The sequence below is a fragment of the Canis aureus genome, chromosome 27 (assembly GCF_053574225.1).
Source record: "Canis aureus isolate CA01 chromosome 27, VMU_Caureus_v.1.0, whole genome shotgun sequence".
Lineage (NCBI taxonomy): Eukaryota > Metazoa > Chordata > Mammalia > Carnivora > Canidae > Canis > Canis aureus.
In genome coordinates this window covers 5,270,033-5,287,883 of record NC_135637.1, presented here as the reverse complement: position 1 = coordinate 5,287,883, position 17,851 = coordinate 5,270,033, and the positions used below count along the sequence as shown (strand labels likewise).

The 17,851-nt window shown below is 42.1% G+C and overlaps 1 protein-coding gene across 4 annotated transcripts in view; it reads left to right on the top strand.

The window, feature by feature from the left end:
- The window catches only part of PIWIL1 (piwi like RNA-mediated gene silencing 1), a 30,126-nt gene extending 12,897 nt beyond the window's left edge, over nt 1–17,229 (top strand). For 3 of the 4 annotated variants that reach the window (XM_077875234.1, XM_077875231.1, XM_077875232.1), the window contains 12 exons: nt 3,820–3,946; nt 4,136–4,253; nt 4,756–4,870; nt 5,920–6,107; nt 6,477–6,549; nt 8,093–8,293; nt 8,401–8,504; nt 9,571–9,641; nt 9,799–9,952; nt 13,484–13,609; nt 16,054–16,201; nt 16,358–17,229. In XM_077875234.1, the coding sequence (XP_077731360.1) occupies nt 3,820–3,946; nt 4,136–4,253; nt 4,756–4,870; nt 5,920–6,107; nt 6,477–6,549; nt 8,093–8,293; nt 8,401–8,504; nt 9,571–9,641; nt 9,799–9,952; nt 13,484–13,609; nt 16,054–16,201; nt 16,358–16,474 (1,542 nt within the window). In that variant the 3' untranslated portion in view covers nt 16,475–17,229. The remainder of the gene's footprint in view (nt 1–3,819; nt 3,947–4,135; nt 4,254–4,755; nt 4,871–5,919; nt 6,108–6,476; nt 6,550–8,092; nt 8,294–8,400; nt 8,505–9,570; nt 9,642–9,798; nt 9,953–13,483; nt 13,610–16,053; nt 16,202–16,357) is intronic. The other variant, XM_077875233.1, reaches the window with a different exon arrangement.
- Nucleotides 17,230–17,851: the final 622 nt, after the last annotated feature.

Sequence of the window (17,851 nt, the reverse complement as noted above, 5' to 3'; positions counted from 1 at the left end):
TCCATAAAAATTTTAGGATTGCTGTTCCAGCTCTATGAAAAATGCTGATGATATTTTGATAGGGATTGCATTGAATGTATAGATGGTCTTTGGTAGCATAGACACTTTAACAATATTCTTCTAAACTGTAACCGTGGAATGTTTTTCCATTTCTTTGTGTCTTCCTAAATTACTTTCATCAGTTTCTGTACTTTCAGAGTACAGATCCTTCACCTCTTTGGTCAGGTTTATTCCTAGTTATCTTACTGATTTTGGTGCAGTTAGTTGTAAATGGGATCGATTCCTTGATTTCTCCTGCTGCTGCTTCATTGTTAGTGTGTAGGTTAACTCTTTAACTTTCGTTTTACATATAGATAAATCCAGCTTATTTCATCTAGGCTAGATCAGTTTATTGTGTGATCTAATACTAGTTTTGTACAGATGATCCTAGCTATTTGTACAGTAATCATTGAATTGAAAAAACAACAGAGGCAAACAGGAGCAAGACAGACCCACTGCTGACTACAAGAAAATACAATGTTTATATCGGAACACACACTGACATAGTTGTTCAGTGATAAGCAGAGCTTACCTGAGTCCTTAGAAGGCTGCATTTCCTTTGATACACTTTATTACAAGTGCAGGAGTAGTATTTCTAAAGCCCTTATCAGTTAAAAATCTTAACACTTGTCTTTAAAATGCTGAGATTTATCTTTTTTCCCCCTACTTTCAGTACATTTCCTTTTTCTAAAAAGCTGAATAAATCAGCTCATATATTTGTATCCTATGTCAGAGTACACATCTGACTGGTGACTTCGAAATGTCTCTTTACTGGTTGTCTACTACTGCCTGAGCTATAGCTGCTCTGCTATGAATGAAAGGATCAGATAATCCTCTGGGGGAAAATGTTTCTCTGAGAAGCCACATTAAGAGCTGCTCTTATTTTGAGCAAAATGAAAACAGGCCATGGGCCATCTCAGCTTGATTTCTCTACTGCTATTTTTACCCCTCTTAACTCTTTGAGGACCCCAGCCATTTTTAACTGAAATTCCTTCTGGGTGTGAGTTACTGTGAGAAATAATAATTTTTCTGTGATTTCCTAATCCCTGTCAGGATGAGAAGAGACGGTGTGTATCAATAGCAGTTCCAAAGGAGACAGCCATGGAAGGTTCAGTTTCAGCCTGAAGCCAGGCCAGGGGAGGTTCTCCTTCTCTGGTAGTGAGTCTTACATGTCAGCTTATTCCTAAGTGGCCAACTGCTTGTTGACCTACATCAGGTTCTGCCTTGAGCCCCCAGTTACTCCGTACTAACTTGTTAGGTGATCTCTAGGCTCATCTGGGCTAGGACTAGAGGTGTGCTGTGTTCACAGTTCTTGGGTTTCTAGCTGTAGCCCAGACATGTCTAGGCCTGCTTGTTCGCAGTAGTCACACATCTCAAAGTCCCCTTCCATGGGACCAGTGCTGAGTGTGTTCTGGCCCCTCACCTGACCCCTGTGCAGTACTCTTGATCAGTGCAGGGACTATGCCTTCCATGAGGGCAGGGATTTTGTGGTTTATGTACCTCTAGCTGCTTAGGAAGGCACTCAGGTGTCTGAATGAGTAGTTAAAACTTCAGACCTGCATGCCTCTTCTTGTGTGGTGCTACTAGTGGCCTCACCATCTGAGATACTGCCGCCGCCGCCGCCGCCGCCGCCTCCTCCTCCTCCTCCTCCTCCTCCTCCTCCTCCTCCTCCTCCTCCTCCTCCAGTGGCTGCCCTCTTCAGTGCAGGGCCCCGTGCTCATTCAGTCAGTCTCATTTCCCATTTCTCCTGCTTTCTGACCCATTTTCAAACTCCTGTGGATCTGATGTTACTCTTCCACCCTCAGTACTGATGTGCACTGATGCATGTCCAGTGAGACCCTGAGTGATGTAGCCCTTGCCTGTGTGTTGGTGCTCACCTTCTCTCTCAACCCAGCCTCCTCCTGCATGCAACACTCTGCACGCCTGACTCATGCTCTTAGGCTTAGTGTCGGCTCAGATGATTTCTGCTAGAAGACTTCTCTCTTACATCCAGGGCTAACTGGGTGTCTTTAGTAGATACAGTCAGTCAGAATGGGGTGGTATTGAAATGTTTTAGAGAATCACGGCATTCTTGGGACTTCCTAGTAGAGATGCAGTTTTAGTCATAAATGATGGGTTGGAAGTTCTACGTTAAAAATCATATTTAAGAACCATTCAGAGTGGGAGAGAGAAGGGCCTTTGAAAGGGAAGATCATGGTCAGTTTTTAAAAGAAAAGGTTTGACAGTAATGTTAATCACAAGCTCATTTCTTAGATGTAGGGAAAGATGTTGAAAGAATTGACAGGTTTTTGTTTGGGCCCTAAGAATATAGGAAAGGCATCCCAAAGTTTTGTATAACAGGGAAGCATGCATTAAAGGCCCATTGGCAAGATAGGGCAGATTTAGGAATTCATCTGACTCTACTCCCACACTCTTGCTGCTCTGTGCACCCAACAAGTGACGTGCAAGGGAGGGGCCTGTGAGCAGTTGTATCTCAATAAAGAAGACAGTGTGATAAAATCAGTAGTGCAGGCACATGGAGCAGGGATCAGATAAGAGTGTTCGTGAAATTTTCTTACCCAAAATAGAAAAGTTAACTTTTTTCCTGAGTGGTTGGTAGAGTCTATATAGGACAAAGAACAGATTGGAATTCATGGTCTCTTAGTTCCTGAGACTAGGTGGCCTGGAACTTGGCATAGGGTGGGAATATGGAACAGAAAGTACTTCCTCTGCTGCTGAGTAAGTGGTACTAACAGAAGGGCCATCATGGTACTCATCCCTGTGTGCTACTGCATGCAGATGTGTGGCTCTCTGAAAGTAAAAAGAGCCAAATTAATCAGGATGTTAAAAGATGCCAGGAGAAGAGGGTACAAGAGGATCTCTAGAGAACACAGGGCCAGAGATGAACCGAGATAACACAGGGAAGCCTCTTGTGCCAGGCGCACAAGCCATCTCATGCATACATGAACTCACAAAAGTCAGCATTTTTTGTCTTTTTACCAGTTGTGAAACTTACCTTAGTGAGTGCTTATGGGGAATCTTACAACTACTGAGTGGAGGGGTGCCTGGGTGGCTCAGCCGGTTAAGTGTCTGCCTTCAGTTCAGGTCATGATCCCAGAGTTCCAGAATCGGGTTAAGTGTCTGCCTTCAGTTCAGGTCATGATCCCAGAGTTCCAGAATTGAGCCCCACATTAGGCTCCCTGCTCAGTAGAGAGTCTGCTTCTCCCTCTGCCCTTCCCCCTCTCATACCCTCCCTGCCCCCCAAAAATAAAATCTTTTTAGAAAAGACTACTGAATTGAAATCCAGCTTCTACCAAATGTCAACATTTTGTAAAAATTTTTCGTAATTAAGAATATTCTCTGACATGGAAACTCCTTCCTTCTCCCCATGTACTGTTATATGTCATAGCAAGACTTGTTTTCTATACCACTTCTTGCTGTAATACTAGTAGTCTTGGAGGAATTCTGTTGTGAGGACCCAGAGTTACGTAGGCTTCTGTTTCTAAACCAAAATATCACAAAATTAAGTGAACTGTGACTAGAACTCAGAATTTAGATGGTCGAGGACAGTGAGGCTCTTAAGTCTTTAGGAAGAAAGTTGATGTACTCAGTAATACATGTAAATCACAACCTGTTCTACCAGGATTAAAGATGCACTTTTTAAGCTTTGCTTGGATACTGATACCAGCCTTACTATTGGCATCAATTGTCAATTTAAAAAAAGCAAATCCCTGTTTTGGGCCCACTGACCTATAACTAAAGGCATTTACATGAACAGTGACACCTTCTTTTTATAACTAGCAATACAACCAGGAAATCACCGACTTAAAACAACCTGTTCTGGTCAGTCAGCCTAAGAGAAGGCGTGGCCCTGGTGGCACCTTGCCGGGCCCTGCGATGCTCATCCCCGAGCTCTGCTATCTCACAGGTACTGCTGTATTTGGGCTGCTTCCCCTGCCTCTACCTCTTCTCGGAGTCCTCACAGCCCCCCAGAAAAGCCCTTACTGCTGCCTCATTCCCCTTGTCATTTCCCTCACTCTACACTACCCCGCACTCCAAACGTTTAGATGTGATCCTTGTTTCTATAATCATATACCTTTCAACATTTTATTTGAAGGTCTAACTGATAAGATGCGTAATGATTTTAATGTGATGAAAGACTTAGCTGTTCATACAAGGCTGACTCCAGAACAAAGGCAGCGTGAAGTGGGAAGACTCATCGATTACATTCATAAGTAAGTCCTCTGCCTCTCACTGGGGCATGGTTTCAGTTTTGTGTTCTTTTCTGTGGGTTGGGAGTGAGAGAAAATAATTTTGTTTTTCTTTTGTGTTTTCAGTATTTGGGGTGGGTTCTTGGTATTTGTGGGTGAGCCCGCTGTTTGTCAGGGAATGTTAAGGTTAAACTCTAGCCTGTGGCCTTTTCTGATTCTTCTATTAGAAAACAGTAATCAAGCAGAAAGTGAAATATTTAAGACAAACCTATTTTCTCTCTAACATGGAGGGATTTACTTTGAAGGGAAGGTCGTTTGGGCATCAGAAGTGTAGGCTAGAGGCTATCCTCAAGGACCTCAGGACATGATGAGGGAGATACGGAGAGCACATCTGTGTGTCCTGGCATCCTCACTACGCTCTCAGTCCTGAGAGAAGTTGTGGGTTGGGCTGGATCTCTATTTGCATATGTCTGGTTTTTCTGCATTTCCTTACTTTGAGTGCCACATTAATATGTTAAATTTACAGAGATGACAATGTTCAGAGGGAGCTTCGAGACTGGGGTTTGAGCTTTGACTCCAACTTACTGTCCTTCTCAGGAAGAATTTTGCAAGCTGAAAAGATTCACCAAGGTGGAAAAACAGTAAGGCAGTTCTTAAAGTTGTCAGTCACATCAGATTTGGGTCTGGTGCACAGTAAAGCAGGAATAACCCCATTACATGCCAGTCTGCTCTCCTCCTCCCCCTCCCCATCCCTCTCCACCTATCCTTTACCTTCTATGAGCAGAGATACATATGGTCCTCGTGATCATCCATGAGACTTCACTGAAAGCTGGCTTAATCTGTTTCTAAGAACTGAATTACTTAAGGTATAGAAGAATCTTATGCGATTGGGTTGGTATTTTGTCTGCCACTAATACAGAAAACTTTCAATTTATCTGGCTTCATTTTTGCCTGGACCATTTGTTTGTAGGGACATAAATATTGTGATGCCTATATATTTTATCTTCAGAAAAGGGAAACAAGTCTTCTAAAAATATTTTTGTATAATTGAAGCACTGCAAGTACCAGAATTTTAAAAATCCTTTTATAGAAAACTACCCTTCTGCCTTCTACGTGTTCTATGAAAAACAACCTAAACATACAGCTCAATGTCTTAACTGCAGTTGTTTTTATGATCCCTGTAGAATTGGTCACAGAATACATCCCTGTGTTATAACGGCTGTGGGGAGGTGGGTAGGACAAGGAGGAAGCACTGGGTTTGTTCCTCTATGAGAAATAGCACCACGTCAGTGTGCTTCAAGTTTGATAGCTTTCTACCTTGCCTGCTTTCAGTGGGACACCTCCATCAAGTTGCTTAACTTTTAAAGCTGTATTTGTTTTGTATCTTTATCATGAGGGAGGTAGCACCTGTCCTTGTCATGTGTTAGAAGATGAAGGAGAGCACAGGCAGCACCAAGGGGAGGGCCTTTTGTGAGAAGCACTCAAATGCTAGCTGTGACAGGGTCCCATCATCCTCAGACACCTGACTGTACTTTTCTCCCCTCTTGGGGTGTTTTGTTTATCCATCAAGTCCAAATGGAAGAGTAGTCCCCTAAGGATCAGAATGCCCCAGGAGAACTGTTACAGGCTTATTGGGTTTGTAACTGAGAACATGCAGAGGAATTCACAGTGTCTCTGAACTTTCTTCTAGTTCGATTACAATCCACAATTTGCAGATTGGTCAAAGGAAACAAGAGGTGCACCATTAATTAGCGTTAAGCCGCTAGATAACTGGCTGTTGATCTATACTCGAAGAAATTATGAAGCAGCCAATTCATTGATACAAAATCTATTTAAAGTTACACCAGCCATGGGCATACAAATGAAAAAAGCAATAATGTAAGTCTGTCAAGTCATTTCTACTCTGAAAATTGATTAGTAGTCATTTGGTGGGTGTGGGAATGCAAAAGTGATAAAAGTGTTAAACACGTTACCTAGATTATGTTTAAAGATCTGATACAGTTCCCTGTAATGAGGATGCAGAAACGTATTTTAGTAACTAAGAATGGGTGAGAGAACAAGCAGTACTGTTACCCAAATTATTGCTGCTATTCGCATTAGAAACAACCTTTTGCCTAAATGGCCAGTCTTGGTGTTTTGTATTTTATACAGAAGTATTTCATGTGTGATAAACTACAGGAAATTTTTTATGCATAGTACATTTTTCATTACTTTTTCTGAATGTTGGCTAACAAATTTTCATTCTAGGATTGAAGTGGATGATCGAACTGAAGCCTATTTGAGAGTCTTACAGCAGAAAGTTACATCCGATACCCAGATAGTAAGTAGCTGACTGGTACCTAGGCAGCTGTCCTGGACTGACTTGGTTTAAAAACGGCATTTGTAAATCTTAGAATTTGAGTTTGAAATGTTGTAATTAGGTTCACAAACTGTCCACAAAATATGTATTTTATCTTCATAAGGTAGTTCTCTTAATGCTGGCTTTAGTTGTGTGTCTGCAAGCTTGTTATCTGCATTGCAGTTGGTGTGGGAAGGTGGGGGGAACAAGACCATCTGAAATGTTTTTGGACTCAAAGCCTTTAATTCCATGAAATTTCATGGGGAATAGGCACAAATAGTAAAAGCAATTCGTTGTTCAGCACATGTCCAGGTATGAAGTAATAAGGTGGCAAAGACAGATGCAGTGATAAACAACATGTGAACATGTGTATGTGGCTTTAAACCTAAGAAGTAAATTGGCTTCAACTAATATGTCCCCTTTCTAGCTGTTCATCTCCTGCTCAGATGCCACAGGCAGAGTACTGTCACCATTGTCTGGAGTAATGAAGACACGTAGGATGGCAAAGTGATTTTGTCAGGGGCTAGAGAAGAATCTGAGAGCATTAATTGGAGAACACAGCAATGAGTCCAAGAGCTGGATTCAGCTCTAGAATACAAACTGGGATTGGACAAGAATGGACTGTTTTCTTTCTAGTGTTTAGATCTAATGGACATAACACTTTGGGTTTAAGGTGTATAGTGGGATCATTTGATATGCGTATATGTTGCACAGTGATTATCACAGCAAGGCTACTTCACTCCTCCATCAACTCACATAATTACAGGTGGGTGTTTTGGTACTGAGAACATTTAGGATCCAGTCTTGAGTACCTCTCAAGTACACAACTCATCGTTGTTAACTGTGTTCACTATGCTGCACAGTAGATCCCCAGAATGTACTCAGTTCATAACTGGAAGTTTGTGCCCTTTGACTGATGTCTTCCCATTTCTAGCAGGCATATGTTTAAGGCACTCTCTTTTGTCCCCAGAATTGTCCATGGACCTGTAAGAAATTTCAGTGTGATCAGGTTCTCAATAATTCTATTTATTTATGAGACAGTGCGCACAAGTTGGGGGTAGGAGCAGGGGGAGAAGGAGAAGCAGACTTCCCACTGAGCAGAGAGCAGCCTGAGCTTTAAAAGTTTGAAATCCATGATCCTAGGTGGGTGGTGAGCAAATGAGAACTGTGAGAATGGTGGAAGACCTGTTTGTCCACCTGTAGGTTATTGCTAACTTGTTCTGCTCTATTCCCTATCTTGAAGTTATTCCAAACTGGTACTAGAGCATGTTTAGCTAAGTCCTTATGGTGTTCAGCTCTGAGTTGTTGGCCTCATGGGGTTTCTTTCCGTTATTAGCATCTATCCCTGAGGTGAGTGGAGGGAACAGTATCTAGCAGTTTACGTGGGGCTTGTCAGCTCTGTGGCAGAGACAGTGTTGGACAGATGTTTTACATCCAGTGGGCGGGTTTGGTTCCCTGTTCTCTTTCTTGAACCTCACCATCAGCTTCCTGATTCTTTGTAAAGAGAACATTTTCTTGGTTGCAGGTTGTTTGTCTGTTGTCGAGTAATCGGAAAGACAAGTATGATGCCATTAAGAAATATTTGTGTACAGACTGCCCTACTCCCAGTCAGTGTGTGGTGGCCCGGACCCTTGGCAAACAGCAAACCGTCATGGCCATTGCTACCAAAATCGCCCTGCAGATGAATTGCAAGATGGGAGGGGAGCTCTGGAGGGTTGATATGCCTGTAAGTTTAAGTGGTGCATAAGTTTTCATTGTTTGAGAACAATGGATTTACTTTCTAACTACTGCTGGTATTCTGTTGTATCTAAAACTACAATATTTTTGTTAAAGCTAAAGCTGGCCATGATAGTTGGCATTGACTGTTACCATGATACCACAGCTGGACGGAGGTCAATTGCAGGATTTGTTGCAAGTATCAATGAAGGGATGACCCGGTAAGTGCCAGTGGGGGGTGGGGTGATGACTCGTTAGCTGCTGGATTATGGGCAGGAGCAGGTGGGGGTGCAGGGCCCATGTTCTGGGGGTCTGTGAGGTTTGGGCTCTAGGATTCTGTTCCTTCCTTCTTTTCAACCTGTTGACTTCTCTTACATTAGATAAGCAAGAAAAGTAGGGAAGTAAAATAAGTAGCTGCCCTGCTGTTTTCAACTTTGTTCATTGGTCCTTAATCTATAGTAGATTGTATTTCAGGCTGTTTTATGATTGGGGGTGGGGGAGGGTACATCTCATTAAATGCAACCATCTCTAAAACTTCTCTAATAATTTTTATTGACTGCTGAAATACAAAGTTTTTGTGTTGACTTTATTTTGGAAAACCCACTTCATTTTACCCATTTTACTTGTGTATCAACATAGTGCATCACCTTTTAGTGCTTTTCTTAGAACTAAAAGAATTGCCAAGGGGCACCTGGGTGGCTCAGTCAGTGAAGTGTCTGCCTTTGGCTCAGGTCATGATCTCAGGATCCTGGGATCAAATCCGCATCAGGCTCCCAGCTCAGCGGGGAGTCTGCTTCTCCCTCTCCTCCCTGCTCATTCTCTCTCTCACTTTGTTTCTTTCAAATAAATAAAATCTTAAAAAGAATTGCTGAGAATAGGAAAGGATGGAAATTAAAGGTATATTGACGTGTGTTGCTAATGGGTGTGTTTCAAGGTCTTGTAGCTTTTATAAGAGTGAAACCTGTAATAAATGACTTCCAAAGAACAGAGCAAGAAGTGTGATCTGTGTGTACTAGGTGTAAATCTACAAGCTCTCTCTGGGTATTAGTTTAAATTTTATTTTTTCCTCAGCAGGGGAAAAAGAATGTTGATTTATAATAAGTTTCATTTGTGATGTTAGGTGTATCTTGTTATTTCTGCTTAAGATTTCATAAAGTATTGGAGATATTAGCAGTTATCTTAAAAGGGGTTAAACATTAGGAGCTGCTGAGAGAGAAATAAATACAAAGTGCTCCAAAAGGTACAACCTGATCTCATTCTAACCCTGGTCCTGGTCTCTCCAAACAGCTGGTTCTCTCGCTGTGTATTTCAAGATCGAGGACAAGAGCTTGTAGATGGGCTCAAAGTCTGCTTGCAAGGTTAGTCTCCCGGAGGGTTACCGTCCTGTTGTCTGAATTGGGGTCTCCAAGAAATTATCCTAAAGTTACATTATTGAAAAACGTGCCCAGAATTTGGTAGCAACACACCATTTTGTTCTGTGCTAATTTATTTAAAACTTTTCTGGCTTTCTTTCAGCTGCTCTGAGGGCTTGGAATAGCTGCAATGAATACATGCCAAGTCGAATTATTGTGTATCGGGATGGTGTAGGAGATGGTCAGCTGAAAACACTGGTTAACTATGAAGTACCACAGTTTTTGGATTGCCTAAAATCTGTTGGTAGAGGTTACAAGTAAGCATGCAAACTGCAAAGCATTTTCTCTTATAAAATTATACCTTTTGTCTTTCAAATTAATTAGTTCCTTGGTGCAAGGGTGAGAACCCAGCCTCAGGAGTGCAGGAGGCTGGAGGGCGTGGAAGGGGGAGGGGCCAGAGGTGCAGAGAAGTCCTGAGAAGGGTCCCTCCTTCCAGGGAGAGAAAAGACACATGGAGATACCTTTGCCGATTCTCTGCCTGCCACTTTTCTCACCTGTAGCCTTGAGGTGTGGGGAATCTGAGATTCTGGTACTTCTGTAGGCATCCACAGAATTGGTTATTAGAATAAATTCCAAACCATATTAATTTACTCTTTCTCGATTTCTTTGTCCAACAAATACTTGTTTAATTTCTTTGTGAGCTTGGTTGAACTGATAACTTGATCTAGGGAAGATGATTGCCATGTGTCTCGTCTCCTGGGAGATGCTGTACCTTGTTGCTACTGTCTGTCGGATTGTGAGCAAGCTGAGGGTGGGGGACTGTTGTATTAAGAGCTTATTAGTGAATTCATAAAGATTAGTGAAATCATAAAGGTTTGTGAATTTGATTTTTTTTCTTCTTTTTTTTTTGTGAATTTGATTTTTAAGGATACTTAAGAAATCCAACAGGCCTGTTTGCACATACATGTTGCAACACTGGTTATTTTTGTCAGACCTTTTCAGCCAGCATTTGGTATTGTAGAAATGAGGGATTTTTGAAATCCATTGACTTTATCTGAGCTTAGTGTGATTTGGGACCTGTAGGGCAAGCATTAAGTGCTTGCTTCTTATTTCTAGCTGAACTGAAAGGTATTTCCAAGGCTTCTGTGGCCAGATGCTAAGTGTTGATTCTACACATTTCTTAAAATTAGTTTATTATGCCAGTAACTTCTCAGAGAAGTCAGGGATGTTTCTATTTCTTTTGAAGTAATTGTGTTTTAGATTAAAATGCTAACAAGCATTTTCTAATGTTTTGGAAACGAAAGTTTAATGTTCTTTTCTGTCTCCTTTAAAAAACTTAATGCTTGTATTTTCTCACTAAAATAATGTTACTGGTTTTCTTTCGGTCTCTGAAATTTTGTAAACCTTGTTGGGTGTGTTTCTCAGAGTTGGAAGTGCTGTCCACACGAGTGATGTGGTGTGGCCATAGGGGCAGGGGCAGTCCAACGTGGTGGCCACTTTCTTGTCTCCTCTTTGTTCACTGCTTTCGCCTCAGCATCATCCAGCCTCAGTGACCTTTTCTACACACCTAGAGGAGAGGGAGTTTTCAAGAAATAAAGAGTAGAGGTTATAGGGCAAGCTCCTTTTCCAGTCTTGAGCTGAGCTGTGTGTCTGATACGTGGGAAATGTTCCCTGTGACCATGGCGGTGCCTGCATGTCTGCTACTTTGAGTCTTTTGAGTCCTTTGGGCTTGGTTCCCAGAAGCAGTGGCAGAAATTGCCTTTGAAGAGATGGTGGCCCTGGTGAGTGTTTGACCAGAGTCCTCGGTGTCCAGCACTAGTATGGGGTGGTTTCCGTGGCGGCTACTGGGGCTTACCTGCCCAGTTCCCACTGAGGCAATGGGTAAACTGTACAGGGAAGTGGTTTCAAGTTGCGGCCTGAACGAAAGCATAACCAGCTGTCCCAGGAAGTGGATTCCATGGTGTGAATTGTGCTGTACTTGGTGGCTGCCAAGACCAGTGATAAAGTGCAGGGTGTCCCAGGAGTAGAGGTGGGTTCATCCCAGCTTTGCCTTCATCTGTGAAACAGGGAAGCAGGTAACCAAGGGGGTATCAAAAGGAATAAACGGGAATAATTAAATATTTCATGCAGTACCCAGTAAGTACTCAATAAACGGTAGATAACTTATCCAGAAAAAGCTTGAAATTGTGTAGAAAATAAAATAATATCCAAGAATTATTCCTCACTTTGAAGAGCTGCAGTTTGGATGTAAATATTTGTAATTGTTCTTAGAACCACAATATATTTGTTTCTTAATTGAAATGTTGATGTCAGCTTTTTACAAAAAAGTAAAATGGATTAGTTGATTTAGGATATTAGATAAATCAAAAACGTCACTTCTTACTTACAACCTGTCTTTCTGTCCTGACATTTCCTATGTTGTTTCTTGAGATATCAGAGAACTGAAATCCACTTTGTCTTTTGGCTCCTGAGACTGACTTTGTTATATCCAGAGCTATAGTAACTGGGCAGTAATAGACCTCCGTGGGTAGATGGTGATATTTCTAAAAATACCCTCTGCTTATGTAAAATCAGCCCCCTATCCCTTCTGGATTTGATTACTCATACCATGAGGGAGCAAAATTAGATTTATCATTGAACAGAAGTTCCCTCTTCAGGGTCCTTCTGACCATTTGTCCCAACAGCATATTGTCAACTACCTCCCAAGCCAGACCAGATCCCACTGCGTGTAAGCCCTCTGTGTCATGTAGTTTGAAGTCAGGTGTATTTCTGCTCTGTAAGAGCTAATGTTCCAGGTGGGAAAAGGCACAGGAAAAATGGAGGCATCGGTACTTCTCTCAAATGTCTGATACACTCCAGCACACTCCTGAGTACCTTTCATATGCCAGCCCACATACTCCAGGGTGTGCTTTTGAAATGGACCGTTCAGAGATGGTAGAAAAGGTGTGAAAGGTATTCAAGCCCATGTGTGCTGCCACCTGAAGAGCTGTCCTCCAGAGAGCCAGAAGGCACATAAAGGGCCAACAGGTGGCCTCTGGTGCTGCGCTGGGTGCTCAGGGGAAGAGAGTTTCATCATGGTATATGGAAACCAGCTGGATCGGGCAGTGGAACGCAGAGGGGGATGCAAAGGGTACATCCTCTGCCAGCATGTGGTGGGGCCCCAGGAGGAAGATGGGAGACAGGGGGCCCCAGTACTTCGTGAACCAGTAATGCTGGGTTAGACTTTGACAGTGCTCCACCTAGCTTCCCTACCAGCCAGTTTATACTTCAGATCTTATTTTCCACCTAGTACAAAATGCCCATTGAAGAGTGTTCCAAATTGTGCGCTTTGAAGCATGCTGAATCTGTCATTTCTGTGTGCCAGGTGAGCAGCATGCTTGTCTGTTGATGGAACATGTGTGTGACCTCATGTCACATGCCGTCCTGTTCTCTACCCACAGTTGACTCCTGGTCCCTGTCTAAGTCTGTACAAGGTGTGGAGTGTCCCTTCATAGCTTGGACAGATACTCTGCTTCGAAAGGGAAAGGGTTTTTTTCTTTTTTTTTTTTTTTAAGATTTTATTTACTTATTCATGAGAGACAGAGAGAGAGAGAGGGAGAGAGAGAGAGGCAGAGACACAGGCAGAGGGAGAAGCAGTCTCCATGCAGGGAGCCTGATAGGGCACTCGATCCTGGGACCCAGGATCACGCCCTGGGCCGAAGGCAGGCGCTAAACTGCTGAGCCACCCAGGGATCCCAGGGAGAGGGTTTCTTTTTAAATGGAGTATGTGAATGTGAATGTCAGAATGATTGAGTGCCTGGAAGCATGACAGACTCCATGTCATTACATTCATCATCATCACCTTTAAGCCCAAGACTAACGGTAATTGTGGTGAAGAAACGCGTGAATGCCAGATTTTTTGCTCAGTCTGGAGGAAGACTTCAGAACCCACTTCCCGGGACGGTTATTGATGTAGAAGTTACCAGACCAGAATGGTAAGTTCTATACGATTACGTGGAATTGTTTTTTGCTTTATCAACTTCAACATGTTTACTTTTTCTCCTATTTCTTATAAAGTTTTCAACTAGCTTGATCCAGTAATAATAATAAAGCCTATGATTTAGTATTGCTAAAGCCTGGGGGGAATAGGTTTTCATGTAGTTTTTCTGGGAGAATAGGGTTATTGTCTGTGGCACTGATCAGACAGAGAGAGGGTAAGAATTGCTACTGTAGATTGCTTTTGTATTTTTTTTTTAACATGTGACCTCATCCAAAGATTGTTTCCTAGTAAAAATGTTGAGATTGGTAATGCTTTGTTATCCAGAGGTCAAAAAGTTTCATCTGAAACACAGCTGCAGATAAGGAGCTTCTGAGTAGTAAACAAAGCTTTTTATGTAGCCTGGAGCTACACTTTGCCATGGAAAAGCCAGCTAGCTAGGATGTCTGCAGGCACACTGGGGCCGCCTGCTGATGGTGTTCGCACCCAGCAGCTATTGGCTGCTGAAACTGGCTCCTCAAAAACACTATGGGGTGAGGCCTAGGGGGTAGGGGATCCTGGTGCTGCTGAGTAGTGGCTCCTCTGTCAGTCCAAGTAGTGCTGTCTTCAGGAGAGCACACTGTTAGGACCATTCTTCTTTTTCAACATGTTGGAGCTTTTAAAAAGGCAGCTTTAATTAGGATAAATAGTGGGCCTGGGTGCAGAGCTGCTAATGCAGAATGCCCTTCCTATACAGACCTAGAGTAAATGAGACTTTACAACACTAACTTTATGTAGATAAATGGTAACACAGATTTTAGTTCTCTTTAGTCAGTTCTGTTAGGTGACCATGGATGGAAATTACTACGTTGAGATGCATTATCTTGGATTTCTTTTCTTTAAAAAAAAAAAAAAAGGTTTTATTTATTTATTCATGAGAGGAGACTTTTTAAGATTTTATTTATTTATTCATGAGAGACCGAGAGAGAGGCAGAGACAGAGGTAGAGGGAGAAGCAGGCTCCCTGCAGGAAGCCCGATGTGGGACTCGATCCCAAGACCCTGAGATCATACCCTGAGCCAAAGGCAGACCTCTGAGCCACCCTGTCTTGGATTTCTGTCTTTTTCTCAGGCAGGTGTTAGTTATGGCAGTGCCAGAGGATTCTACTAGTGGGAAAATCAGCTGTGGGAGACAAAGTGGCTAAGATGCTAACATAGAAAGTTCTTTCCTGCAGGACCCTCTAACCACTCCGAGTGACCCCATGGCTCTTCTACTAACACTCCTGCTGTGCTAACTACAGCTCAGGGCAGACATTGACTGGGAGACAGCTGACATAAGATTGGGTAAAATCCAAGTGGAATTATGAAGTATGAAAACACTTCATTACTTTTTACTAGATGCTGTTTAAAACTTAGCTGCTGATGCTCTGCATGCACCTGGAGAAGCCCACTTGTAGGGACCAACAGAGTCCCATTAGCTGCCAGTACTCTGGACGCTAATGTGCCTGAGTCGGGGAACTGAGGGTCTGACTCTAGCCCTGTTGTGATCTCTCTATGGTTTGGGCCAAGTGGCTTAATGTCTCTGAAACCCTCCTTCTAAATCAAAATAATCTGTTCTGTATCAGTTGTGGTGTTCAGACTTGTCTAGTTTCAGCAGAGCCAGCAAGTTGCACAGGTAATTTCTTTATAGCTTTATTAGGTCAGATTACAGTATCTCTGGATTGATGTGTTATTGCTGCTTCAGAAAGTGGGAAGAACAGATGTCCTGTTCCTCTGTTTGCATTCCTGGTATCTGCTTTACCGTTTGGGTCCTGCACTAGTTCTGCTTCTGTCCCTGGGGCCTCTCAAGTCCTCTAAGAATCTGCTTTGCATCCTTTTTTTTTTTTTTTAATTTATTTTTTATTGGTGTTCAATTTACTAACATACAGAATAACCCCCACTGCTTTGCATCCTTGATGATGAAAATGAAGCATACTTTTGTTACCGTGGGAACAAGAAGGGGAAAGGCTCTAGGGCAAAAGCATATTTTGGGAATGACAGTGCCTGAAAGGAGAGCTCCTCTACCTTCGCCCACTGCTGCTGCCCTCTAGGACCTCTGTGGTCTGTGAGCCACACCAGTGAGCCACACCAGTGAGCCCTAAGGCGTGCAGGTGGACAGCTGTGAGTGCCTCGCCTATACTGCTGTAACTGGCGGCCTGGGCATGTGTGGAGTTCCCTGAGGTGTCAGTGACAGATAATTAAAATCTAAGTAATAGTGATTTCTTAAACATCTGTCACACATAAGCATTCCAGAATAGTCCATGAACAGCAAGTGTCATGGATGTGAAGGAAGCACATTTCATCCTGAAGAGGTTAGGTTACATGTGAATACGAGACCTCTCCCTGTGAGAAACTGGACCCATGTTAACCTCAGCTTTCAGACGGATAAGCCTCCCATCCATGTGGCTTTTCTCTTATAATTCCAGGTATGATTTTTTTATCGTGAGCCAGGCAGTGAGAAGTGGCAGTGTTTCTCCCACACACTATAACGTCATCTATGACAGCAGTGGCTTGAAGCCAGACCACATACAGAGGCTCACATACAAGCTGTGTCACGTCTACTATAACTGGCCAGTAAGTGTGTTTCCCTAGGGACGTGTACTCACATATGTGAGCTTCACTTTTCAAAAAAAGGAGTTACTGTTTTCAGAGACTTTTAAAGTTAATATTGAGATGTGTGATACAGGAGACCAGATCGAGAGTAACAGCCCTGTGTTTCTTCCACTAAAGGGCGTCATTCGAGTCCCTGCTCCTTGCCAGTACGCCCACAAGCTGGCTTTCCTCGTGGGCCAGAGCATTCACAGGGAGCCCAACCTGTCCCTGTCCAACCGCCTGTACTACCTCTGACCCTCAGGAGACGACGAAACGCAGCCGTTTCTTCTGTTGGAAGTTGTAACTTTGGGATTTTTTTTAAGTTTTTTTTTTTTTTAGCTGTTACCTTTCTAGATGAAACTTGGGAAGGGAATTAGGTCTGGAGTCTCGTGTGTAGCATTTCTGCTGTGACTGGCTTATAGGTAAAAATTAAAGTTTTATATTTTATCTTGTTTACTTCTCAAATATGTTGTGAGAATTTTTTGTTTTGAAAAAAATGTGGATACCGTACTTTGTATTATAAACAAACTTTCTTAAACTATTTGAAAAGTGGTAATTTACCTGAAAGTACTTTCAGGAGTGAGCAAGTCCTGCTTTGTAAACCTACATTAATTAATCTTTTTGAAATATTCTTAATTTAAAGGAGAGAAAGGCATAAAAGTGGGAAACTCACTACAGCTGTAAGGTAGGGTTTTATTTGGGTTTATTTTATTTGATATATTTTAAAGTTATAAAACTGCCATTGAATAACTTACACAAGGTGTGGGAATGGTAGACTCTATGAAGAAGTAGGCTGATTTTTTTATTTCATTTTGGGGCTAGGTGGTGTGGTATGGGGGTTATTAGAAGAAGATGGTTGAAAAGTTTTAAATTTCTGTCCAAAGAAACATTTTAAGACTCTTTAACAAAAAGAGGTCAGTAACCTATATTAACATTACTATTTATTTTGTTTGCAACAGGGACGTCCTTCTACTTGTTATAAAATAAAATAAAATTGGATCGTCACCTTATCCATGAATAGTGTAGTTTGTTTTTACTGAAAGTGTATGCATTTTCTTTCCATTTTTAAAGAATTCTTTTGAATGCTGGAGAGCTTGCTCTTTCAAAAGGATACAATTCCATTTATAAAAGCTAAATTGGCATCACTTTTGAACTTCAGTGTTCATAGTACAAGAATTGAGAGCCCAAGCTTGTAAGGAAATGCAGACTGAGCAGGACATTATCTGGAAGTTGATGATTGTAATTATTCACATGTACGTATTTGTAGGTATTTTCAGGAAATTTTGCAAAGAGCTGGCTTGCAGTTAATGAGTAAAACCTGTATTTTGAGAACCCCTTTAAACATTACTTGTAATTGTGATGCATGTTACGTATTAGCGCTCATACATCAACCCCTTGTCTTAACATCATTATACTTGGTCTTATCAAATAAATCCTTTTTGGAGTTAGCCTCATTAACATGAATGAAAACCATTTGATTTTCCTTTTAGTTCTTCAGGCTCATAACTGTTGTTAACACTGTCATTGGCTTATTAGCCCAGGCTCCTTAACCTGCTTGGGCTATAAACAGTAGAAGAAAAAAGAACAGAAAGTGTGAGGTTTTAGAGGAGGGCCAGAGACCAGATTATATGA